This window comes from Boleophthalmus pectinirostris, unplaced genomic scaffold, assembly GCF_026225935.1.
Source record: "Boleophthalmus pectinirostris isolate CB_2022bp ecotype Guang Dong unplaced genomic scaffold, ASM2622593v1 HiC_scaffold_10, whole genome shotgun sequence".
NCBI classification, from domain to species: Eukaryota; Metazoa; Chordata; class Actinopteri; order Gobiiformes; family Gobiidae; genus Boleophthalmus; species Boleophthalmus pectinirostris.
Window position 1 is genome coordinate 21801919 of NW_026570971.1, and position 27538 is coordinate 21829456.

General features: G+C 40.5%; 1 protein-coding gene across 2 annotated transcripts in view; it reads right to left on the minus strand.

Moving 5' to 3' along the window:
* Positions 1-27538, minus strand: part of eipr1 (EARP complex and GARP complex interacting protein 1) — a 60378-nt gene that overhangs the window by 17529 nt on the left and 15311 nt on the right. For both annotated transcript variants that reach the window (XM_055155922.1, XM_020919851.2), the window contains exons 6-8: positions 20938-21074; positions 7529-7696; positions 1423-1590 (exon numbers count right to left, since the gene is read on the minus strand). In XM_055155922.1, coding sequence (XP_055011897.1) covers positions 1423-1590; positions 7529-7696; positions 20938-21074 — 473 coding nt within the window. The remainder of the gene's footprint in view (positions 1-1422; positions 1591-7528; positions 7697-20937; positions 21075-27538) is intronic.

Here is a 27538-nt window from a genome sequence, read left to right on the forward strand (position 1 = left end):
GAGGGGGAGACATACAGAAAATCCTTGGGGCCAGGAATGCCATGGCCATGATTCTAGAGCAGGGAAAGAAATATTTATTTTGATTAAATTTTGCACTGATGGAACTGTGAGGAGATGAAAAGGAGCCCATACCAGTCTCCCCAAAACCCACAGTAATTAAAGGCAATTTATTCATTCATTCAACTATCCTGGCAGACAGCTTTTTACCTGTTAAACATTAATAGATTCAGCCTTCTTGAACTACTAGAAAACTGCAGTAATCCACAATCTATTATATTAATGCTAGTGGTTATGGCTTCATATGTAATTCTTTGCTAAAACATACATAATCAGTCAGCAGGCTTCAAAATCTCAAAAATGTCTGATTTCATTAACCCAGCAAACTACAACAGTAAACACGTGAAGTTTGAAAATACTTCACGCTTCATGAGAGCAGAGCAAGCAGTGTCCAGACGCAGTGGAGTGGACCTGTAGCGTGCATACAAGTGGGGTCGATGGCTATGGTGGCGGGGTTAAAACCAAACCCGAGTGCTGTCATTAGAAAGGAGAGTTGATAATTGTGTTTGAGTGCGGGCCATTGAGCTGAGAGCCGGTCGTTACGGATGAGAGGGGGAACGGGACCAGGATGGAGGAGGACACAGGCGTAGTTTGGAAAGCACTACATGGCTACGGCATAGATGATATTCTGATAATTCGGGGAAAAAACACAGAACCGAGCAAAGTGAAAATATAGAGGGCTACTTGGGTTGTCTATCTGGTAGAATTCCTATACTTTGGGTATATACCTGCACACGTATAGACAACTTACCAAGTCATTCTTTTATATACAATATGTTAAATGTGTAAGATGTCTGGCTATATGGTCATGTTTCAAACTAAGATTTAAATGACAACACGAAGTTAGATAACAGTCACATTATTATTAAAGACCAGTAAAAATTTGCATAGTATTCACATCAATTAACAATTCAAAACAAAATGGTAATATCCTTTGAATGATCAGAAGAGTGTTAATCAGCTATTGATAAGCCCTAAATAAGCCCTAAAAATTTGTGATTAAATATATAAAACAAAATATAGCGATCAGCTGATAAGATCTGACAATATTTTAGGTAGATTTAGATTTTCTCTTCCAAATAGTGTAATTTAGAACTCACCCACAAACCTTTAAGAGATCTGTGTAGTCATGTTTTCAGCAGTTATTTCTTTGCATTAAACTGTTTAAATAAAGTTTTTTTATATTTATTTTTAGGCTACAGGTCACCCAAAACATCTCTAACTCTAACAAAATATGATATCTTTTTGAACGGAAAAGGTTCTCAAAATGTTGTATGTAATTGGGAGCTGAGATAGACCAGCGTTTTAAGTTCAACAGTTTTAATGCACAATATAGCTACTTTAAAATGTGTTTGTTGTTCTTACTTGTCGTCTTGGTGGTTGTCCTCTCCGTCACTGAGCTCCTCGTCATCCACCAGGTGTCCGAATGGCTCCGAGGAGATTGACACCATATTGGAGAGGATGAGCCGACTGTCACTGCTGGCTGTCAACACCAACTGGTCATGACTGTGGTTGTAGCGGACACTCCACACCCTGCAAAAACAATCACAAATATATTCTTGAAAAACTTGGAGTGGGCGATATTGATAAAAATGAATAACTTTTATTTATGTACTTTTATACTTTTGTATTCCACTGATAAGAATAATCAGCAATGTTTTGCATTGCTACAGAAATGTGTTGTGATGTGTCCTGCTTGTCTTAAGGATTGAGGCTTCGGTATCGCATAAGTGAATGGACCGTTAAAATGAAATGCAAAAGTCCACAAATATTTCACACAAGGGAATTTACCAATGTTTATGACAAGTACTGTGTAAGATTAGTGTTGTATGTTTAAAAAGTAGAATACTGAATGCACATCTTCAGGAGTAAAGTTCCTATATTGCAAACATTGACTCTTGTGAGCTTTAAGCCATGTTAGAATGTTGTTATCAGAAACACATCTGGAGTTGTGGTGTGCTTCATTCACACAGCCTTTTATTTTTAGTCTGTCTACCAGAGGTGGGACTTGCAAGTCGTGACTTGGACTTGAGTCAGACTTGAGTCACTATTTTAGGATTTGAGACTTGACTTTATAAAATGGAATAAGAATTGAGACTCGACTTGGATTTGAAGGTCATTGACTTGGGACTTGAGAAGACTTGAGAAGCATTTTTAAATCTTAATTCTTTCTATTCTGACTGTAATGATTCACTCATTCGTATATAAATATAGTATGATTTTTATGTACAATTTAGTTTAAAATATAAATTGCAAAGATCTAAGCTATATTTGGTAACTTGGTTTAAAGACTTGAAATGACTTGAATCTCAAAAGAGATGACTTGGACTTGACTTAGACTTATGGGCCAGTGACTTGAGACTCGACTTGGACTTGCCTGTATTTCACTTGGGACTTGACTCGGACTTGAGGTCAGAGACTTGAAAATTACTTGAGACTTGCAAAACAAAAAAACTTGGTTTCACCTCTGCTGTCTACATCTCCAAGTCTCAAAATGCTCTGTTCCACCTTGTGATGTCATGAAGCTGTAGTGTTAAATAAGTTAACAGCTACACTTTACCTTGTACATGTGTAAATGAAACTAAACGCAACTCTGGGTGTGTTTGTGAGGAAAAAACAACATTATAACATAGATCAGAAAACATTGGCATTTGAGAGAAGACTGAAATATGAACTGCTAAAGATTTCCATCATCTATAGAACTGTTTGATTTGATTGCCATAAATTGTGCTTACATTTTGTGTACCTTCAGAACAAGAATATGTTGACAATAAATCACCAACCTTGAACTGTATGCAGTATTGTTAACAGTTAACATTTTACAGCACAAAAATGATTGAATTTAAGACTGAGTTTGGCATAGCGGCTTATTCCTATCCATAGAGGCTGGAAGGCAGGCCACCCATGCTGAAACATACACAGAGCGATGCAGAGAAAGCCTATCTCCTGTTCACACACTCATGCCCACACAAGTCATGCAGAAAATGCCGCCTTCTTACAGTGGAATTCACAGCCAAATATGCCTATCTGGGTGTGTGTTCACGTGCCAATGATGGGGATTTGGGAGCGCGCAGACTACACCGAGGTTCAGTTCACATGAGTTGGTGATTGTTATCATAAAAACCCCACAGCCTGATTGTGTACCCTCTCCTCTCTCACCACACTGGCCTCCCTCCTGCATTTCTGTAGCAGGATTTTCCTATTCATCAGATCGCCAAAGCTGGGTATTTTTTAGCCTTTGTGTTTGAAGTGCTTTGAGGGGTGCCATTTTGAGTAGGGATGTCACAATAGTAAATATAGTGTTTTGATTACAGTGAGAAGAAACATCATGATTTTACTAATATATTTGCTTAAGCTATTAAAGGTCCTATATTACACAAAATTGACTCTTGTGAGCTTTAAGGCATGTTAGAATGCTGTTACCTCATCAAAATCATACCCAGAGATGTGTTTTGTTTCATTCACACGTTTGAGTAACCCTTTATTATTAGTCTGTCTGCATCTCCAAAGCTCAAAATGCTCTTTTCCACCTTGCTTGCCATGTTAACAGCTTCTTTTTACTTTTTTTGTTTAGCAGAGAAGAAGAACAGAGCAGTATTTTCTGTTTGAGTGAAGAACTAAGTCTAAATAAAACTAAATATGCAGGGTTTGTGTATTAAATGTGTAGATTAAACAAACCATAACGGTATGTTTTTGATGAGGAAACACAATTTAAAAAAACATAGATCAGAAAATAGCATTATATGGACCCTTTCATAAGTATTGATAACTTTCACATTGTCTAATTGATTATCATTACTCTAGTGCAGTGGTAGGGGTTGTGCTAACCTGATTCATCATCTGGTTTCACTTAGTGGAAACCCTCTGACCTTGCAGCATTAAAATTCATTTGCTTGACGGAAGGCTGGTACTTTGGCTGCTATTTGGTCATGACATATCTAATGCTCCACTAACAGGGCTAACTGGTATAATTAAGCTTTTCCCAAATCCCGTGGGAAGAAGGGCAATAACGTCTTTCCCATTGATAAAATTCGCCAAACATTCTCTTTGTTCTGGCTTTAAATCCTCGACCTCGGGAATCTTTGTCAGAACAGAATATATGGGTCTTCACTGATTGGCCGGTACCCGAACTCGCACTTCCGGGGTTTTTGCAAACCATCTAGTGTATTCTGATTCCTGACCTAGTCCCTGGAGAGAAATTAAATTGAGTGGAGGCACTAGGTGGGGCCAGCCTGTCTAGGGTTGTGCAGCACTGAGTTGTGTGATTATTTAAGATAATTTAAAATGAAAAACAGTACATGTGAGCAAAATAACACGACTACTTGATTTTACATGTTTTGCCACTTGAAATTACTGCCAGTGCCAGTTTCATTTTGCAGTGGGGGTCCTGGGTTTGTTGCTTGATTACTCAGTTTGGGAACCCCTGCTGTAGTATGTGACAAGCTTCTGAATGATAAAGTTAAGTTACTGACCAGAAAAAGGCACTTCAGAGTTTAGTTCTAAATATTGACCTGAATAATCACAATTAACAATCACTCATTTTGAAAAAGGGGCTAAAGGGGCTTTGACCAATGTATTTCTATAATTTTGAGACTTAGAGATGTAGACAGACTAAAAATAAAAGGCTGTGTGAATGAACCACAACACAACTCCAGGTTACATCCCCTCATCACCACATGTACAATCACTAAAGGTGGGAGATATGCATAAGATAAAATCAAACTTGTCATTTTGAAAGTGTGCAAAATGAACACATCTGCTATATAGTCGGTAATAAGAAAACTCAAAAAGCTGCAAAAGGAGCCATTAAAAATAAAAACCATGAAGAAAGATAATAACAAAACCTTGTGGGATCTTCCAAACAAAGGTAAGGTGATGTTTTTGTATTTTTCTGTTGAATTTTATAGTCCAGTCACTTTTTGTGCAATGAACCTTGACTAAGACATTTACAGGTGTTTTAGCACATTTCTGATAGATTGCATGAATATAATATGCTTGTCGGAAAAATGCCCCGAAAAAACTGAGATACCCATTTTTGTCAATATCTTCCAACCTTGACAACCATGCAGCCATGTTAAGACAAGGGGGGTAAAGTATCTTGCCCAAGGACACGGGAGTTAGATTTTGACCGGCCAACCTTCTTTCTTATTAGACGATCGTTTCTCACAATTAATTGAGATCGACCAATATTGGATTCCACGGCAATCAATCACTGAAATGGGCTAGGCTTCAAATCCTCAACTGTTTAACATTTTTCATTAACCTGCACCACTCTCCCAGCTCACCAGCTCCCCTCTTCCCTTCATCGGACTGTCAATACTGCCACTGCTTCACGCTCTGTCCACGGATGCCTTTGTCTCAATTTCCCTGTCTCTCTCTCTCTGAAGCCCGGGGCGCAGCTCACAGTGCGGCCCCAGATGCCTCATGGGAAGAAGGCTGAGGGATAACCGAGCCTGTTGACAGAAAATCAGCCTCGGCCACGCCATTCCCTCGCGCTCTCTTAATCCGCTTCCCCGCTAAAAAATAGTCCCTAATACCCCCAGCAGCCCCGAGGCCATATTGTGGGCTGTGCTCCGAAAAATGAGAGCACACAAATACGTGTACGCACAGGGAAACACCCACACATATGTGACAGAGAGGAGATAAGTCCGCAACATTGTATGCACGGACATTATAGAAGCGCTTCACTACTACTATACACAAGATAAAGAGAGGACCTTCACCAAAGCAGATTAGATGGCAGTGTACAGGCAGACACACATACACACAATATGTCCTATCTGAAAAGATCCATCTGCTGCTGCTATCTAGAGTTATGGATATGTTTTGCCTAGTTGATCGTCCTTTGGAGATAAGGCCTTCTCTTGTGTGGATGTGTGTGTGTATGTAGTGTTATCAGGTGAGGTGTGCGGCAGGCAGGAAGCAGCAGTACAGTCCACTTTGCCTCGTAGACGCACTGATCATCCATTCAGCTCACACAAACAGAGAGAGAGAGTGAGAGACCTCAGCACAAAGCGCAGTACGGGCTCATGCGGTACACTGTGTACAGCTCCTAGCACTGCCTGGAGCCTGGCAGAAAGGATCCCAGTGTGGGACAGAGAGAGCAGCGGTCTACAGTGGTCAAGTCCAATCGGACACAGCACAAGCTGAGCTGTTTAATTAATAAGGGTGTAACTTCTTTTATGGCACCACAAACAGGCCTATGAAGGTTTCATTAGTTACACTGAAGAGGTCATTAATAAATTCAGAACCCAATCAACAAGAGAGCAGAGGAGTTTGATTTGTTTATCAGCTAGACATATCCAGAATCTCCCAGTACTGTGAATATGTAGAAATGACTCACTTCTGAAGGAATGAAAAACATGTGACTGACATGAATTTAAGGATGAGATATTTGACATAAAGATTCAATCTTCTGCATTTCTAGGCTGAATGTAAATCATTAATTTCAGAGTTAGAATTTAACCATTGAGTAAATGTAAAAGAGGAACTGGGCTCTTTCAAAGCTTAGAGTGAGGTATCCAAGATTTCTAATACGGTAAAGGTAATTTTAATTAACTACTTTTGTTGAATTCTGTGGACATAATGAATGCATTTATACATCCCCATCATTGGCAGATGTATTTAAAACTTAATCATATTCATGCTCTTACTGTGATAACCAGGTGTATGTTATATATGTAATATATGTAAATAAAAATATAAATAAAGTAATGTATAGGTTTTGCTTGAGAGATGTATCATTTCAGTGGGTTTAAGTGCAAAGTTTTCTCATGTTTCTGATGCCTTCAGTGATGCAGAAACATGGATGAGAAACAGGTATGAGAATGCATTCTTACTAGTCTGTTTAAAGAAACCTTATTTAAAATATTTAATACCAAATGAACCACTCTGAACTAAAATGCAGCAAAGATCTTTCAGAAGATCAGGAACTGTAGTAGGCATGGGTCTTGTTCATAGACTGTATATATATAAATAGATACAGCTAATCCGCTAGCTGCCATTTTCCAAACAGGAACTGAGCAGGAGAGTGATTCCGGCTCCATTGACTTAACTCACTCTATGTGATCCGGGTGTTTTTATTTTGCTATCTTGTTCTTTAATTAATTCCTGTTCCTAATATGAAACTGTGCCCCAAATTCGCTCCTATAACTGCTAGCAAAGTGAGCTGCATTTGACTGGAGATGAACGCCATGGGTAACGTCACACTCCCTTAGTCCACTTCTATGATCTTGATATGGAAATACTCTCGACTAACAACATGAGGCAGTGAGTGGCTGTAATGTTTTGCCTGGGCAGTGTATATGAGAGGCACCAGTGGTCTTGAGGGTCCAGTGTCTCTATGTATCAAACATCACATGACCCGGTCCACATGTTGAGCACGCAGAGTTCAAGGACACCCTCTGCCTGACATCACCCTTCTCCCCTCTGTCACCCGGCTCACGTGTCTTGGGTGACCCCTCTAACTCACCAGTGGGAGTGCTCCTCAAGGGTCTTGACCGGCTCCTGGACGTTGCGGATGTCCCAGAACTTGACCTTGCAGTCGTCCCCGCAGCTGGCCAGGTAGTACTGCCGATTCGGATTGAAGTCCAGGTCACGAACCAGCTGTCCATGGGCGTTCTCGATACAGTAGATCTGACTGAGAAGAGACAGAGGAGACAGAGGAGGGGTTAGGGGCAATGAAGGGAAGACGGATGAGTGCGGAGGGGAAAATTGGGATGGAGGGATAAGACGGAGAGCTAGCAGCCGGGTGGGGAGGCGATAAGAGGCGCGGAGAGGAGGAATATGACAGAACAACAAAAGGAGATATGAGCGAGGTACAGCGTGATTCAGTGGGTCCGCATAGGCGAGAACATTCCCAGGCTAAATCAAAGTGCGCTCTCCTGTCTGTGTCTGTCAGCGAAGGCCAGCCTCAATAAAGAAGCCGACACAGGCGCTGGTAAATTATAAAGACAACCCTCATAACCACACGCAGCCTTGAGCCTCCATGAGAGGGAGGTTAACAGAATGACATGAGAAAAAGGAAGACACTCGCCGCATTGTCTAAACCCGTCATACCTTCACTTAATAATCTTTTCAAATCCATTTCTGTCTTTATATATACATAGTAACACATGCATGGTATAGTACAGTTTCAAGTGTCCAATTAACCTTTGCGTTTGAATAAAATGGCCAGTTTATCTTTACTGTAGGTTATTAAAAAACTTGACTTGTACAAAAACAAAAGACCAAAAAAGGCTACCAAGCAAGTTTCTGGATAAAATGGGCAATTTTCCTTTCAATTGGGGAATTCAACAAAATCTTGGATAAAAATTGGGGACAGTGGCACAGATGAAAAATAGTACAATTGGGACTGGGCTGTTTTGACCAATGGTAAACGTAAGAGACATAGCGTGTTTTCTAATAGAGAGTTAAAGTTAAAAATAAAATAGTAGTAGGAGCAGCACATCAATCAGGGTCACAGAATGGAAAGTGATTTGGATAAACTAATTAAATCTACAGCGTTGCTGTGGCTATAAACGCAACATAAAACCGCAGTGGGTTCATCTTGTTTTTGCTCATTTCCTCTGCAGGCTAGCCCGGCTTAGCCCCGTTTGGCTTGGCTCGGTTCAGTAGAGGGGAACGCCTCAGTGCTGTGGCCCAGCTGGATGCCAACAGCAGCTAAAGCAGCGCTATAGCTATAGTCACCCCCGCTGATCACGTTAGGCAATTAACATGCTAATTAAAAATCTCATTAAAATAAAGGGGAAGTATAAGAGAATGACCTGGGGCAGACCGCTGGGCTTCAATTAGGTCAAGAAAATTTCAGGGACTCCGTGACTTTGTGTCTCAGTGTGTGCTGGCGTGCGGGAGGGTAGGAGCTCTGGTGTTAGGCTGTAGTTTTATAGTGGTCATTGGAACCAGACAAAAACACATAAAAGTGTTGTCACTACACTACAATTTCAAACTCAATTTTGATACTGGGGAATAGGCTTGATACTGTATACCAACATGATCATAAAAAATGCTTGTTTTTAGACAACAGACTGTCATTTTCAACACACAATATTAGTGTTTTCTTTATGTTACCATGTGGTCTAACACTAGTACTGATAAAACTCAAGATTTTTTTTGTGACAATACTAAATGAGTAAGTAGTTTTCGATACTAGTTTTAGTATTAATTAGTATTATTCCGATTTCAGAGAGGTCTTGTTCTTTCACAACAAAGAAACTATACCATTATTTTGGGTAAAAGATAGCAGTTTGAATGTTTCACATTGTGTAATTCCTAATAGGAAGTATACGATAATATATACACATACACAATACATATATAGTGAATAAATACAGTAGCATATTCATTCAGGTTTCTGCCTTATTCTCTAGCACATTCCTCATACACAAATGACCTTCACAGAAACAAAACAAACAACACACACTGCAGTCGACCTTTCGCAGGGATACTTGTCATTTACCAACTACCATAATAATAACAGAATAATTGTCACAAACTAAAACATATAGTAAACAAATAATAAATGCAAAATTCGATACCAAAAGTTGAATTTGTTGAATTTGGTCAGTTTAACATTGAAAATGTACTTTTAGGGAAGGAGAAATTTAGATAGCCACTCTCATTTCATGTTCTATAAAAGTATGTAAGTCTGTAATACATGCCTTGAATTGACAGGCGGAATGAGTGGAGTAGCCAATAATAATAATTAAAAAAAAAAACAAAACGGATTGAGCAAAATGCTGTAGCGTTGTCAAAAGTAGTGAAAATCAGATACCAAATCGATACTTAACATAGTATTGAAACTAGATACTCATTAGAGCAAGAATACTAAAAAAGTCACATCTTTCCTGAATAACTGGGACACCCATGGACCACTATGGAACCTACCTGGATGACTGAGGGATTACACATGGTAATGTAAACAAAAGTAATATGTGTAATGTTGAAAATCACATTCTTTTGTCTGTGTGTTTTTTATTCTCTATGTCATGTTCCTTATTAATGCTATCGAGTTTGAAATTTTAGAATTGTGAAAACGCTGTCCAGAGAATTAAAAAGAGACATGATGCTTTAATTAGTCTCCAGTTTCCTGTCATCATCTTTAGTTGGGACATCAAGAGAACAATACTTAGGAGAAGTCTATCGTTTATTTACAGCGCTGCTTGTACTCTGCGTGTGACTCTCAGGTAAAAGGCGTGACCTGGGGATGTAGGGTGCTTGGTGTCGCGCCCATCCCGCCGTGGAATAGGACGCGGCCGGCCCGTGAAGAGGAAATGGAGCAGGAAATTGGGTTAGTCTCACTGCCCCCCCTGCCCCCCCTTCCTACCTCCCTTCTCTCGCTAACGTCTCTGAGTGATTCCAGCACACACGGGCAGCAGGCGTACACTCCCTTTTGCCCCGCTAATAGTGGAGGGACTTGGGACGTTTTATATGTGTTTGTATAAGGGCCGGGGATTATGGGTAGTGGCCGCAGAAAGCCCACAGTCCACAGTGGTCCATGGAGGAGGCTGAGTGATGAGGGGACAGGGGACTCATTACACAGGCTGTTAGCTTCCAGGAGATGGACACATAAAAATATACACTAGCAAACACTCAGAAATAGAAGTAGGATCAGGATGAGAAGTAGAGGTACAGTTATTTACATTACATCAATGCAATGAACAAAAACAACTCTCAGCATTTCAACTTCAAGTGAGGACCTATGCCATAGAAAGTATCAATTTCAATCAGTATGTAATACTTTTTCAATGACCAAAATGTCCTCCATATACAGGAAGAGGTTATGTCATTCAAAGCCATACCTGCTGGATACAAATTCCAAACCACTTTCATTTAAACAAAATAAAAATAAAATATAATATGCATCAGCTAAGGACTTTTAACCTGAGAAGCATGGCTTTGTTCGCTTTTTCTTCTTCTTTGATTCATGATACTCCGATGTTTTTGATCTTTTCCAAACAAACCTAAAAGCAGGTTTGTTACTATGAATAATGTACTCACGTGACATTAATTATCACTTCACATAAAATTACTCCTATAGAAACACATTCAATATATTTAAGCACAAATACCAGTAAAATCTCCATTCTAAAATGTGAAGAATTAGACATAAGTCTGAGTAGTTGTTGGAGTAAGCGTGATTCATTATTCCACCTCTGAAAACATTTTGTGTGGAAGATCTAGGTGATGCTACAAAGGTTGGATGCATTTAGCAATCACAGACACACTTCTGGCTTGGTGATAAATCTCTCTCACGCGCACACACACACAGACACACACACAGACACACCACACACACACACAGTTTCTATGACAACAGCCGTGTGGAGGGAGGGGGGCCAGGGAGGAAGAGCAAAATCAAAAAAAGAAGAGCAATCATTTCATCGCTGATCAAAATTAAAGCCTGGCTCTCCGAGGGGGTTGGCAGAGAAAGAGCAGGTAGGCAGTAGCATGAGCTTCACTGATGAGGGCTGGACTGTGGACCGCATACAGAGAGCATAATTAGGATAGACCAGCAATAGATCTTCATCTGGAACTAGACCATGTCATTTAAGAGCAAAGCACACACTTCTGTTTGGGGTTTCTTCAATCAGAGAAGACTTAAACAGAAAAGTGTAAAACATCCTGTATATTGTTGACAAGTGCTGTGCCCATCCACAATTTGGATGCCAAAGAACAAAGAATTAATGTTCATATTGTGCTATTCCCAAATTGGGACAAACAAAGAGTTTAGCAGGAAGAATACCATGAATGAGCCATAAGTCACATAATAAACCTAAATATACAAATCACATTAAGATAGACATGTCAAATACAGTGATTAGGGATGGTCCGACATGGATTCAACTGTACTCGCTGTAGCCCCCCCCAGACCAGACAATGTCACTTTTGAACAATGAATGAGTTTGAACAAATAGTTTGGACAAAACGCTCACATTGCAGCTGGCCACATCACTCTCAGGACATTTGAGTGTTATTTTAGCTTTAAGTCTTACGGCCTCCAGAAGGTCGTGGATACATCATTATGAGCATTAGCGCGGGACGCTGGCTCCGTGTGCTGTGTGTCTCTGAAGGAGGCGCGGTGGGTTTAGAGAAAAGGTTACCGATGATCGATTTGACAGTGCTGAGGTTCAGAAGGTCACCCTCAAATCAACAGTGGCATATGGAATACCACCATTTCAAAATCAGCAGACGCCTTTTGCATAATGGCTCCTATTTGAATGTGAAATATGATACTTCTAATAGGCAACACTTTTTGCATAATGGAGGTATATTTGAATGTGTGAATAATATATGATGGAAAGGGCTCCTGAATAATGGTTTACCTTGGCTACCCTATCATTATAGCACAGTGCGGCTGCCACATCACTGGAATGTATAGGAATAACAAGCAGTCTTTGGTCAGGTGCAGGGACACTCGTCTGTGTGGACCTGGGTCTAGTCTAGGACTGAAACAAGTTCATTGATTAATCACAACCAACCAATTACTGTGGAAATTATCAACTAATTCAGTAATCAAATAATCGTTACAGGGATATACACAAACCAGACATACTATGTTCTAAGAGGTTTTATCACTCACATATATCATAATGACAAAGAGAACAGTTAGTGCTTTTGGTGATTAACCAGTTTTGTCTGTGTATTTAGTATAACATAAATAAATAAAAAAAAACAAACATATAATAATAGAAAATATCTTTGCCATCTAAAACAACTAATCAAAACAAGAATCAATTAGAATAGTCGTTAGTTGCAGTACAGTGTTTGTTCAGTTGGACTATAACTGAGCTAACAGCACTACTATCAATCAACTGGTTTTTCACCATGGTCTGTCCATGTCTCATACACACACAGGCACGCACATACACACACGCACACACACACACCCACACACATACCCACACACACACACACACACACACACACACATACACACAGTATTGGGAGGAGAGGAGAGTCCATGCTTCACTGCAGCAGGCTTCTCAGTATGCACCCTGCAGAGCATGGTATGGCCGCAGGCATGACAGCTATTACAACCCGTTGTATGTGTGTGTGCGTGTGTGCGTCTGTGTGTGTGTGTGCCCCTCGCTGTGGACAGAGGGTCCAGGAGGGAGCTGGCAGACATGCAGAGTAAGACTATTCCCACTGACAACCATTCCACTCTGTCTCTATCTCTCTCATTCTCTGTCTCTCTCTTTCTCCCTCTATCTCCCTCCATCCCTCCATATTCAGTCTACCTCTCTTCTCTGGTTCTCTCCCTCACACACACGTACACATATGCCCAGTGGCTAGTACTACATGCCTGTTAGCTAGACTAATATTATTCAAAGGCTTTGGGCTCCCGGTGTGCCAGCAATGACACACAGCTGGTTCCCCACAAACTAACACAATGCAGGTTTTCATCATTTCTCTACAAAGACATTTTGGACTTACTGACAGAATGGTTATTACCGCTCAGAGACACTTTCATAGGCAGACACTTGCACATGTGGTACAGTTTCCACTATAATGAACTGTATTGTCTGTTGCTGGGACTTTGATCATTGTGTCAGAGCAGCAGGGGGCCTAAACAATTTAAATTTCAGCACTTTTGACTTTCCATTTTCTCGTTGGTTATAATCACTGTTTTATATAACCAGCTGTATTTCCCTTAAAAGCTGCGATTGTGGCAAGGTACACTAGTTCAAGGTTCTGAGTAAAACATGTGAAGTCCTTGTCACTAACCACACTAGTGCAGGTGGTTGTGCAGTCATGAGGAGCCTGGAGTAGGCTCTATGATAAATGTATGAGACATTTCTACATATTTACCTAATCAGAATTTTTTATTCTACAATGATTCGAGCAGGTAGAGAACAAATACTTTATGCATCCATCTTTCCTTGATATTAGCTTTTGGAATAAAGTTCCATTTCACCCCACTCTAAAGAGACAGGGCATCTGAGGTCTTTCCATATCGCCTACTAATAGTACTCATCTGAACATGTTATGTGGGCATTGTTAACACTGCATATGTCAGTCAATCATTTCCAGGACCAAATATATTTATTTTCTCACCTTCACTTAAAAAAAAAAGCTATATGTGTCTATCCTATTATTTTTGATGGTCAGTAGTTACCTCATAGAGAGGTCGAAAAAACAGAAATGATCAGATTCAAATAAAAGGATTAACTCTTCACTAAAATGTTATCAACTGAAATCAGGAATTCTACATCATTGTTCTTGAACACAAGCATAACATGCCTACATATGCATAACATAATATGTAGGCATGTAGCCAAATTCGCTGTCCCGCATTTGTACACACAAAAACACATATACACTAGTGTAATTGTACACTAGAGTAGTACAAAGTAGACACAGGCCAAGCAGGTGACGTCTTTTGCCCCTAGACACAACGGTTTGCCCAGCCAGAGCAGGAGTCAAACCTCTGAATTTTTATCAAGAATACTATATGAGCAAGCTGAACTCTCCACATTAGATTCATATGATTTTCTTAGCTGCAATTTCAAATATTTTATAAGAGCATGGCTTTTATAAATTATAGCTTCTTTAGAAACATTAATGTACGAGATCCCGCCTTAAAATCTGGTCCTCCCCCTCCATCTGGGATTAGGATGTAAATAATGCAACAGCAAAGGTACATTAAAAACAGAGATGTTGAAAAGTGTCGGATTGCCTCTAAAAGTGTGCTTTCTGTCCCCAATATCTGCGGTGACTTTTCTATAATTTACATAATGTTGCATATTACATTGGAACAAAGTAGAACAGGCTGCATATAAGTTTCATAAGCAGTGTTATCTTTGTGTTTTGAGAGAGCGTTGTTCGCTGGTGTCTGGAGACAGGGTGCAGCGTGCTCCTCTCTGGGGTCTTAGATAACTAGCTCTAGGCGACTGCTTCTGCCTGTCCCTATTCCAGAACAGGGGCTGCCACGGAGCTTGACAAACCTGGGGTACGTATTTTTGGCTCTTTCCTCAGTATGTGTGTATGTGCTTGTGTGTATGTGTGTATGTGTGTATGTGAGCCTGTGAAGGTGTGTGTGTGTGTACCAGAGGTCGTCTGAGGAGGCAGTGGAGCGTACTGAGGGGCTGCCATGACACAGCTGCCACGCCAACTGGACCAACAGAACGGAGAGGATGTACAGGCTCACAGCTAATACAGCACTGAGGCCCAGACAGGGAGCAAACAGGCTACAGGCTCCAGCCTATCTATCACGAGGGAGAGAAGCAGGTTACACCACTATACATAACGATTCAGACCTGTGAAGTGTCGCTCCTCTTTACAGAAGGAATTGTGTTTTGAGCAATAAAAAACTAGCCAGGCTGGCGACACCTCGTGCCTCCGCTCAATTTCATTTCTCTCCAGTGACTAGGTCAGGAATTGGAATACACTAGACGGTTTGCAAAAACCCCGGAAGTGCAAGTTCGGGCACCAGCCAGTCAGAGAAGGGCCTGACATTCTGTGTTGGCAACAATTCCCGAGGTCGAGGATTTAAAGCCGGAACAACAAGAATGTTGGTGAATTTAACCATGGGCAAAGACGTTATTGCTCTTCTTGCTACGGGATTTGGGAAAAGCTTAATATACCAGTTAGCCCTGTTAGCAGCGCATTACATTCGTCATGACCAAACAGCAGCGATTGGTTAAATAAAAAAAGTACCTGCCTACTGTTGAGCGAACGAATTCTAATGCTGTGAGGTCAGAGGGTTTCTACAAAGTGAGACAATCTGATGAATCAGGATAATAAAAAACACCCATAATGAATAAATCTTAGATAGATATGGTTAATGTCATACCATGGAACATTCCAGGGAAAGCAATAATATTTCCATGGAGACTAGTAGGTAGTGGACACTCCACAAGAAAAGCTCTGCAGTCCTCCTTTAAAGTTGTTTAAGTTGAATAATTAGCCAGTAATACATTAAGGGGAAGAGGAACAGACAAAGATGCATAGCTGTCTTTAACAAAGTAGGCCCAGTCCAAAGTTAAATACAAGTAGAGAGATTGAAAGGAAGGGCATCTGGCGTAAAAAGAAAATCACTTCAAGGTACACCTTTGAAAAAATGAGCATCCCAGATTTATCACTAATTAGGTTAATTGGTAAAAATTTAAGATGTGTGTGTAAACAAAAAAAAGACAAAATGTCCCAACTAGAGCTGTAATTGGGCTTGTAAAATGTGCTTCGATACACACATAAACACCTACAAACACGCACGCACGCACACACACATTAATACCTTTTCTGAAATCTTGCACCAAAACCAAGGATTATTCCATTTACTGCTGCAACAACAAGAAACAACTGAGACTGCATCTACTCACCCCAAGGCTATCAGAGCGTAACATATATTCTACAACATTTGAAAGAAATCTCTCATCTCCTATTTTCAGTCTGAGCCTAAACCTTATACAGCAATCACTGCCATGAGAGGGGTGCAGCAGAATGTCTGTCTGTCTGGTAACCATGGCACCTCTCAGTGGGTGGGAGTGAGTAAATAATTGTAGTTTGGTTGATGTGTTAATAAAAAAGGAATACTGGGCAAAGAACACAACCCAAGGAACATGTAAGTGGTCAGTATTTACATTCGTCATAGGGTTCCATAAGCATCTGCATGAAAAAAACAAAAAAAACAAAATAAAAATGCATGTTTTTCACTTTTTATTTCATACATTACCATTACAAGTCTAATTTTATATTGGATGTCATAGGTTGAACTACTGAAGGATGTTTCTCTTCATTGACAAAAAAATATTACCCTAACATAGCATACTTTTTATACCAAGTTTCACAAAATTGGCTTTCCGAGACCAATCGGAGGTAATATAACTTAACCAGGACTAAACAGGGACAAAACAAAAGTTTAACCGAAGCCTAACTGTCCCAATAAAGATTAACACATTGGTGGATGCTATTATATCTAAATTAAACTAAATTAAACCTGTAGAGGACTTTGTGAGAAAAAGACTGCATACTACAGTTTGACAAACACTGATCTAAATCTATTTCCAGCTCTGACTGAAAATTAGACTGCCAAGGTTGAATTAACAAAAAGATGCTACTTTATTCGCACCAATATCGCCACATTTATTTTTAAGGGAGAAATGATAGCACAGTGCTCCCTCTACTGGTTCTTAGCATCTCTTCAAATAATACTGGGGTGTTTTCCTACATAAAAGCAGAGGCTGTGTAGTGTTGCTAACAAGCCTTACGCCTGGCCCCCTCCTTCCTGTAAGCGCCCACGGCCAAATCAGCACTGTTGCATCTTACAAAAAACTGCACAGCGGGGGAAGAACGGCCAAAATGGGAGCTCGCAGGAACTCTTTAATTTGTTATGGCTCTGACAGGCAGTGGTATCAATGATTCAACTGTCTTATCTGAGGGCTTGTGTGATACACATCTTGTAAATATATTCTTTCGCTCCCTCTCTCTCCCCTCACCCCTCTCCATCTCTCCACCACTTTGCCGTTATCACAAGCAATCGATAGCCGGGTGATTATTATTCCTCTAGCAGAGCGCACACACACGCACACACGTACTCTGACCTCGCCAAACACATATACGTACAAAACACAAACAAAAACACAAAGAGGGGTGAGGAGGTGTGAGGGGGCTGAGGTGGGGTGAGGGTGCTAACCTGCACTCAGAAGGTTAATGTCTGCTTCTACATGTGCTTTGTGTCAAGGAGGAGCGATGGGCCGGGCACTTCATCACGAGCAGACAAACACTTGATTAGATTCATGGACGGACCTCAAGTGCCACTAAAATGTGTCATAACGGGACGAGAGCACAAGAGATTCCTTCTGCCACTCGGAGCCACTGTTAGCTCTGCTCCTGTGGCTGCCCCACACAGACTGCTTTACCTCAGAGCAGCTAAACAAAGCAGCACACCAGCAATGCCTACCATTTGTTGTTTTTACTGAAACAGTTTGGAGCGTTGAGATGACAGGTTACAAACCCAAGATGGGCAAATTTGCTCCATGTCAATGTCGATGTTGCACATTATGTATTTAATTACTTGTTTGTTTGTCAGACTGTATAAAGACGTGGACTAAGGGAGTGTGATGTCACCCATAGCGTTCGTCTCCAGTCAAATGAAGCTCACAAGGCTACAAGTTGTAGGAGCTGTTCAATATTAGGAATAGGAATTTATTTACAGACAAAATAGCAAATAAAAAAATAAAAAAAACTGAATCATCTAGAGCGGGTTAATACAAACATTTTAAAACCAAAATGAGGATCCCTGCAGCAGTTACAGAGAGAGGGGCAACAATTTTCGAATGTAAAGTCAAATGGAGCCAGAAGTGCTCCCATCTTTACTATATAGTCTAGGGCCAGAGTACAGCCAAGAAACCAGGGACCATCTTTCTTTATATTTGGGTAAATGTCAGAAGCAAGACAAAGGTGGGCAATATGCCCAAAAAAATGAACAGAACTAATTTTCTTGGAGCCAGATTTTATCTTGTATTATACTGTATGGTAAAGAGTCATCTGCTTCTTTGGATGGGTCACACTTTACTGTATTGTAATTGGCTGAATCCAGTTGTCGCTCAACCCGAGCATGACACTGACTGATCAATAAGATGTGTGGTTGTGGAAAAATGCCCATGTTTGAGCACAGACTTTCACTAAACAGAAAATCTGTGAATTATGATATTGCAAATTTACCCGAAAAGCAGATTGACACAGGGATCAGATCACAATTTAACTTTTTATCACCCAGCCCGAACATGAGGACCACTCACTCAAAATAGAAATTGAATACTCCAAGCAGTGAATAGATATATTCATGATTAATTCATAAACATCATCTAAAATGACTTGCTTTACTTGTTTGCTTTTAACTCTTCAAAGTCTTCAGTTCTTTTAATCAGTGCTTGTGCCGTTTTGTAACATGCAACCTTCGTGTCCGTGTTGTTTTTACAAGCACTTGTAACACCACAAGAGAAGACCCTGATCACATGTGACTAGAATAGATATACAAATAAATCACTAAAAATCAAAAAGCAACATGAAAAGCATTATTGAGCCTACTTAGACAGTTCTTTACATCTACCTTGTGACATAACTCATTACATTACAGACATTTGTATTAGTGTCAGAATATGAAAACTGCTAGCGAGCTAAATCTACATGTAATTGCATATTATAAACACATTCAAATTTCTAATCTTTCCCATTTGAATTGAAGTGACTGTGAGCATGAGTCAGAGCCATCAGCCTTCACAGGTGCTTTATGTCAGTTCCAGGTAGGACATAAGAGCTGTTCAGACCTAATACTGAGAGGCAAACCGTGGCGAAAAACAGGCCCCATGTTGCTCTTTTTAAATCCTCAGTCCCGATCCTCAACACCGTCTTTAAAATCTCTTTCCTGGCACTGTTCTGGATGGCAGCAGCGTATCAGAGAACACGTGTGGTTTCATTAACTGGAGAATGTGCACCCGCTTGAATTTCACAAAAATAAAAATCGATGAAAGAGGAGAAGATATTTAGGAATGCAAACCGTCCGCCTTCTAAATAATAGCCATGTGAAATACAAGTAATAGTATCAAAGTTGCAGAGAGAGGACCAGTAAAAGGATTGTATTTTGGGCTAATGCGTTTTTTCAAAGCAGCTCCACAGGAACCATTCACAAAGTTGTTTATGGAGTTATGTAAAAGTCAAACACAGTACTTATAATGCATCTCTATCTTTACATTAAGTTATGAAAATTGTGTGTCCTCTTATGTCATAGCCTCCTGTCAAATATGGACAAGCCCAAGTAGCACTAGACTTTGGGGACTTTTGTTATTGGAAATTGTGTCTTTTTAATGGTTAAATTCTTATCACCAGCATTACTCAATCAAACTTTTTCTGAGTTTTCCCATCAAACTTATCTTATATAGCTGTAATCTTTTTCGTCATAAAAAAACTTGTTCATTATTGCATATTCTCCAATTACCAGAATATATCAAGCAAGGACTCTTCAACTTATGACCCAGCATAGACTTTATAAAGAAGTGGACTAAGTAGGTGTGACATCACCCATAGCGTTCGGCTCCAGTCAAATGAAGCTCACCAGGCTGGCGGTTATAGGAATGAATTTGGATTATGAAGAATAGGAATTTATTAAAGGACAAAATAGTGAAATAAAAACACGAGCAGATGCGTTTTTTGTAGAGCGATTTAAAAGGGATGTAACAATAACCAAAATATCGTGATATCGTTTTGTCAAAAGCAGTCAAAATATATCGAATTACAAGTTCCTTTGCTTAAATGCAAGCTTTTATAGTAGAAACAGCTTATGAACATCAAAAACTACATATCCCATGATGCATTTCAGTGCAAACAACATGAAGATATATGTTTTTTACTTGAATTCTTGGGATTATGACGGAAATAATTCACACCAAAATCATATCATGGTATTTTAAAAGCAAAAAAGTGTCCCATCTACAATTATATCAGCCTCTCCAAAATATCGCAATAAATAATGTACCGTGAGATGCATATCGTGATAATATTGTACCAAGAGAGTTGGATATTGTTACATCCCAACAAGTTAATGCGAACATTTTAAGACCACAATGACGAGGTTCACTGCAGCACTTATAGAGAGAGGGGTGACGATTTTTCAATGTAAAGTCAGTTGGAGCCAGAATGGAGCGCCCCCATGCTCACTTCCTATTTGGAACGTGGCAGCTATTAGTTTAGCTATGTCCATTTATGTATACAGGATATACGTACAACACCCCGCCCTCGCTTCAAAGACCATTCCCAAGCAAAGCAAAGTGTCAAATAAAACTCCTTCCCTGTATAACTTTTAGAGGTGAAAAACTGACCTTAATGATTCAAACATGCACAAAGTGTCTGTATCTGGGCTAATGTGTTCCTCAGACCCCTCACCTCATACTGCGCAAGTCCCAGCCGCGGATGGCCGTGTCGTTGGCGGTGGCGAGCTGGCTGCAGTTGTGATGCGGACTCCATTTTCCCGAGGTGAACTTGAGCTGACCTTTGCCCTCCAGTGTGGCACGGCTCGACACCTGCACACAGACGCACACCTCATTAACATCACTGAGTGGGAGCAGGAATTTTACCCAAATATCTGTGACAGCTCCGGCCTTGTAGTGCATTCAATCAGCATAATCATGTATTAATAGAAGTCATTTTCTCCGCGGGCTGCACTCAAGACCCCGATTGTTCAATATGACTGCGCTAATATTTTGGGCATTAGTGGCACAATACTTCCCCGCGGAGGCATGTCACTTTGCAGCCAGTCAGATTAAAATCGAAAATTTCTAAAAATCGCTGTGTCCATCTCAAGATCTACGGAGGCCTGATTAAAGTTTAATTATACGCTCAGCCATTTTGAAATCTGGGCTGTTTGTCTGTCCGCACACTGCTTTCAACAAGAGATAATAGATTATAGTAAAATAGAGCTTCAAATCCAACCTTCTCAAAGTTTAGGTTTATTCTTTATTGCCTCCAAAGTTGAACTGGAGGGATGCTTAATTTTGAACCAAAGCTGCCCTGGGACAGACTGGCAGAGAAGTGGCAGATATGATATACAAAGAACATCTTCAGCCGTCAAAAACAATTACACCAACACATTAATAATTGCCACCAGATTTAGAATATAATATTTTACTTTATTGTATTTGACATTGAGGACAACACAACGATTCAATCTGAAAATCTTCTCAAAAACTATACATAAACTATACATAAAATGACACTATAAAGCAGAGGTGGGGACTTGCAGGTCATGACTTGGGACTTGACTTGAGGCCTGTGACTTGAGAAGACTTGATGCTTCTCCTAAAAATACATGCTTTTAGAAAATACATTTCTCTTTACAGTTGATAAACGCAGTGCTTAATTTTACAGGAACAAACTGGAAGATGTCCCTCCCACTTCTCTGTTTGTTACTTTGGATGTAACTGAAGTACTGTGATATTTATCCTCAAATAATATAAAGTACTAGAAAAGCACTCAGAGAGCGCAGACCTCCGCCAAGGACTACCCCCATTTTTTATATAAATTGTGATAAAATCAGTCTTCTGGATCAGATCCGGATCAGCCTTTAGAATATGAAAGAGGATCCCATTGTCCATCCCTGAGTCAAATTTCATGGGGTTTGGTCAATAATTAACTGAGATATTGAGAAACAAATTTTTTGGCCCCATTTACCACAATGTTAACTAAAATTTCAAAGTGATCCAGAATCCAGGATTTCTTCCGGATCACCCCCAAAATGAAATTAGTTCTTCCTTTTCACATTTCCAACAAATCCTGAAAATTTCATCAAAATCGGTCCGTAACTTTTTGAGTTATGTTGCTAACAGACAAACAAACAAACAAACAAACAAACAGACAAACGCCGGCAAAAACATAACCTCCTTGGCGGAGGTAAATATACAGTACAGTAAAACAGAGGGAATGACATAGAACATGATCCTTCCATTTCAGTGCAGACTACACGACAAAATTACTTATTAAGCACTTTTAAATCTGAATTATTCTCTTCCGACCGTAATGATTCACACAAAGATCTTGCCAAGACATTTAAAAAGGAAAAATTATATAAGTACACATAGAAATATACCATGAATTTTTAAGCACAATTTAGTTTAAAATCCATATAAATTGGAAAAATCTAAGCTCGAGACTCGACTTTGACTTCCCCATCTTTGACTTGGGACTTGACTCAGACTTGAGGTCAAAGACTTGAGACTTACTTGAGACTTATATAGAAATGTTAGTACCATTTTTTAGATTTTTTTACTCTTTGTTATTGCAATATAATGTGATGTGTGAGCTGCTGTGCCCAAGTAATTTCCCTTAGTCTAATTTCCAAGTCTTCCTATGCAACTGCTGCCCCCTTAAAATGTTAACAGTTTACATAGAATTTAGATTAACCTTACATTGTAATCAATAACATAATCATAACATGACCTTATGTGACCTTGCTGATCCCTGACCTCCTCGTGATCTATACAGGATACGTTATTATGGATCAGCATGGACAAATTAGCCTTAACACTATTTATTGTGAACTGCAGCTCGGGGCTGAATTTAACACTTAATGAATAACAGCTTGAAAAACAATTGACGTGTATTGTAATGTTTCAACAGAAAAACTGCCAAAATGTCACCGCGTCTTACATTGGAGCACTTTTAGCTGAAAGGCAGTTGGGATAAATTGCAAACATTTGAGACTTTTTAAACAAGAAGACGTGGGTTGTCATTGGATATTTATTAAACGGGTTAGCTACATTTCACGGGGCCACAATGTAGGTGAAATTAATCAAAGTCACAACACTTCAAGGACTCAGAATTATAAAAGCGGATCACTTTATCAGGCTACTTTAAAATGAGTTTCAATTAATTCTATGGGCAGACTTTGGGAATGATTATCTTTCCCTTAAACTATGATGCATCTAAAGGCGCACCAGCCCAGCACTATTTTTCTTAGCTGTGTGACTATCGGTGGGTTTTTTATCCTCATCTTTCTCCCCTCCCTCCTTCGCTCCCTCCCTTGCTCGCCCGCTGCCTGTGTCTGCCTCTGCCGTCTCTGCCTGTTGGAGCAGGGATCATCGATCGGCCCGTCACTGCACAGCTCCCTGCTACACTCTCATTATTTCAGCTAGAGAGGACAGAGCGAGAGAGAGAAACATGGGGAGAGAAAGAAAGGAAGGAAGGAAGGAAGGAAGGAAAGAGGGGGGTGCAGAGAGAGAGAGGAAGAGAGAGATGAAAAGGAGAGGAGGTTAGACGGAGAGAGAAAAAGGGAGAGGGCAATGGAGAGAGCAAAGAAAGAGGGGAGTGGGAGAGAGAGAGAGAGAGAGAGAGAGAGGAGTGAGAGAAAGAGAGAGAACAGGGGAGAAAGGCAGGGAGATGAGATAGCAGAGAGGGATGGCGGGAGAGAGACATGGGCAGAGGAAGAAAGAAAGGAAAGAGGGAGGTGCAGAGAAAGAGGGAGAGAGAGTGGAGTAGGAGATCAACATAAGAGAAAGAGAGCAAAGGAGAGAGACGACAGTGGAGAGAGAGAGAAGAGGAGAGAGGGAAAGATAAGAGAGAGAGAGAGAGGGGAAAGAAAGAAAGGAAAGAGGGGGTGCAGAGAGAGAAGGAAAGGGAAAAGGGGAGAAAGAGTGAGAGAGAGTGGAGAGGAGAGGAGGGAGAAGGAGATCAAAATGAAAGAAAGAGAAAGGGGGGCAAAGGAGAGAGAGGAGAGTGGAGAGCGCAAGAAGGAGAGAGAGGGAGAAAGAAGGGGAGATAAGATAGCAGAGAGGGATGGCAGCAGAGAGACATAGGGATAGATAGAAAGAAAGAAAGGAAAGAGGGGGGTGCAGAGAGCAAGAGAAAGAGGACAAGGGAGAAAGAGTGAGAGAGTGGAAAGAAGTGAGAAGGGAGTCGGAATGAGAGAAAGAGAAAGGGGGGGCAAAAGAGAGAGAGGACAGTGGAGAACGAGAGAGAAAGAGGGGGAGATAAGATAGCAGAGAGGGATGGCAGGAGAGACAGAGAGAGAAGGAGAGTGAGAGAGACGCAAAAAAAGAAAGGCATGAAAGCGCATAGAACAAAGGGAGCAGAAGAGAAGAAAGGGGCCAGAGAGGGACAGATAAACATCAGATGAGAAGACACCCGGGGTCTCCGCTGTGGCCTTGAAGCACCATTCAGACTTTATTATTTAATGACATTCACAGCTACATTGAAGAGCACCCAAAACTACAAATACTCACCCTTGTTTATTGGCAACAGACCATCATTACAAGGAACCAGACTAAGACTTCATATGCTTTTCTATGACAAGAAGTACAGGTCAGTGTAGTCCGCTCTGAAGATAATAGTGGAAACATATCTTAGTTGGACTTATTTAAACTAGCTGTTCAATATTCTAATCTAATGGCATCTTTGGTGTTTTTAGCAATAGCACTCATGCATAATTTAAGCATATCTAATTGTTCTGTGTAGCATATAGGTGAACTCACACAATTTACATCAAGTTTCTTCAAGAATTCACAAGATATCTGCAATTATATGTCTCGAATAGAACAAAATGCAGAAGACTAATTAATTGCTTCCATTCCGTAAAATGGCTTATATACGTTGATCCATTGGACTGCTGGATATTCTGACGTGATTTGTGAACTTCATTTTCAACTGTAATGACCCACGAGGGGAGTTTAAGTAAAAATTGTATTTAAGTTAACATTTATAATATAAGACAAAAACGTTAATCAGTCTAATAGGTTTAATGGTAAGGTTAGCAACTCACAGTAATTGGATGAATTGGTGACAAAAAGAAAAAAGTTTCTGAGGGTCCTTCATAAGTTTTGATTCCACAAAAATTCCAAAAAACAAGCACTCATGATTGAAACCCATTAATCTGAGTAAAGGCTAATTAATAACTGAATTTGAATTAGCCCATTGTTCATAAATGTAGCTACTGACAATGCAGAATGCAAGACAATAAAAACAATAAATGACATTTTGACACCAGAACTGGAATGTATTAGAAAACCAAGCACAAATACATTATATCAGACCTATGGCCCTTGAGTGTATTGCACCAATTCATGTAACACTCAAACCAGTTTAAACTTTAGTTGGCATTGAGATTTCACCGTGAAAATCTTATATGCGGAGGAGGAATCTTTGGAAGGGGATTTGAATCCTTTTAAGATATCTGACTTGACGTCAATGGGGATATACAGTATATTGCATCTCAGAAAATTTCATATTGGAAATTTGGAGATTTTGAGTTTTAAAGCACTTTTTACCTCCACCCACACCATCTCCACTGGCTTCAGGAGGCTGTCAACAAGAGACATGAACAAGCATGGTCCATAAGCACGCATTTGGAGTTGTACAAAACTTTTACAATGTTTTTACCAGCAGAGTTTGATTTTTGTGAGGGAAAGATTGAATGATTACTGCCAGTAGAGGATCTCCTAGACTCCTGGCTGAAAACAAGCAACCATACATTTGAAAAACACACAAAATAAACGAAATAACAGCAACACAACAGATTGTAAGTAGTCTTTTCCAAACACAAGAGTTGCTTTTCATGTCAGGTCTTAGGCTCCTCCACTACTGGTGCACCATCTCTGCCTGTGCTGCGTGCATCCCATGTTCCCAGCTTTATTAGTGCACTAACCAAATTAGGGCCCCTAACAAGGCAGTGCACACAACACAGGGGGACGCATTCATTTAGGACGCAGGCGGCACTAATGCGGCGCGATCTGTCAAATCGCCGTGGTTTCATGCTTTTTCTGTGGTCTCCGGCAGAAGCAGATGTGGCGGACAGGGTGTGTGGGTGTGCGGCGAGCCTGGCAGAGACGCGCTCGCTCAATCCCACCAGCGATTCTAATTGATGAGCCATGTGAAGACACGCACAGAGCCCCCCTCCCCCCCAAATGCTGTGTACGCCTATGCACATGATCCCTGTTCTATATGCGAACGCACACACACCCACATCGGACCACTCATGCCAATCTGGCCCGGTTCGTGCTGTAGCTGCTGGACACAGATGAACACATCACCCTTTGACAGATACAAGGAAAAAAGAAGAGAGGAGAGAAAAAAGGAGGAAGGAGAGATGGAGGAAGAGGAGGAGGTAGAGAGCGAGGCTTGGGAGATTAGCATTCTCATCAGCGCTGGAGGAATTTGTCTCGGCTGCCAAGCTTTCTCTCCTCTTTCTTCCCTCTCTTCCTCATCAAGCCCACTCCGCTTCCATATCTGTATCGCCGCTAATCTCCGTGGTTCCAATCAGGGCGGCCCTCCGCGCTGACTGTAGCCTCTCTCATTACGGCACCCCTCTGCTGGCCTGCTGGACTTTCACCCCAGTGGCTGTCCCTGGGTGCTGTATTAATAACTGCGTTGGCCGGTGTCAGTGTCCTAGGATGGGTTCAGCTCTCCCACACCTCCTCGGATCTTCTTGACCTCTTGTCGGGGTCACGAACACACTCACTTGTAATGATACAACGCAAGGAGCTGGGATACAGTAACAGACACCAAAAACAAATCCACTGTATCCACAAAAAATATGTCCCACGTATCCAATTATGACGGGTCAAGTATAAGGTTGGTTTGGTGGCTATAAACTGTATCATATTGATTTACATTGTGATCAAACTGGCCACTAGAGGGTGCTAGCTTGGTCAGTGCAAACAGCAAATTAAACCTCCAGCTGTAATGCAGCTAAAATCCAACTGGACCAAAAAAATAAACAAGGGTAGAGATTAGAGATTCAATTAAAACAGCCACAAAACATCTAGATATCAATATGAGATCAGGTCCAAGTTAGACAAAATTGCCTGGATCATGTTTGGTGTCAGAATTTTACTTAAGATTAAAGCCCATTAATTAATGTTTTAAAATACATTAATTAATTACTTTAAAATACTTTTGTGAGCATTGGACATAGTTTAGACAATGCTGGGTGAGTTATTAAGAAGAACAAAATGAATAAAATTGATAATATGGTAACTTTTAGGGGTGTAATGATATC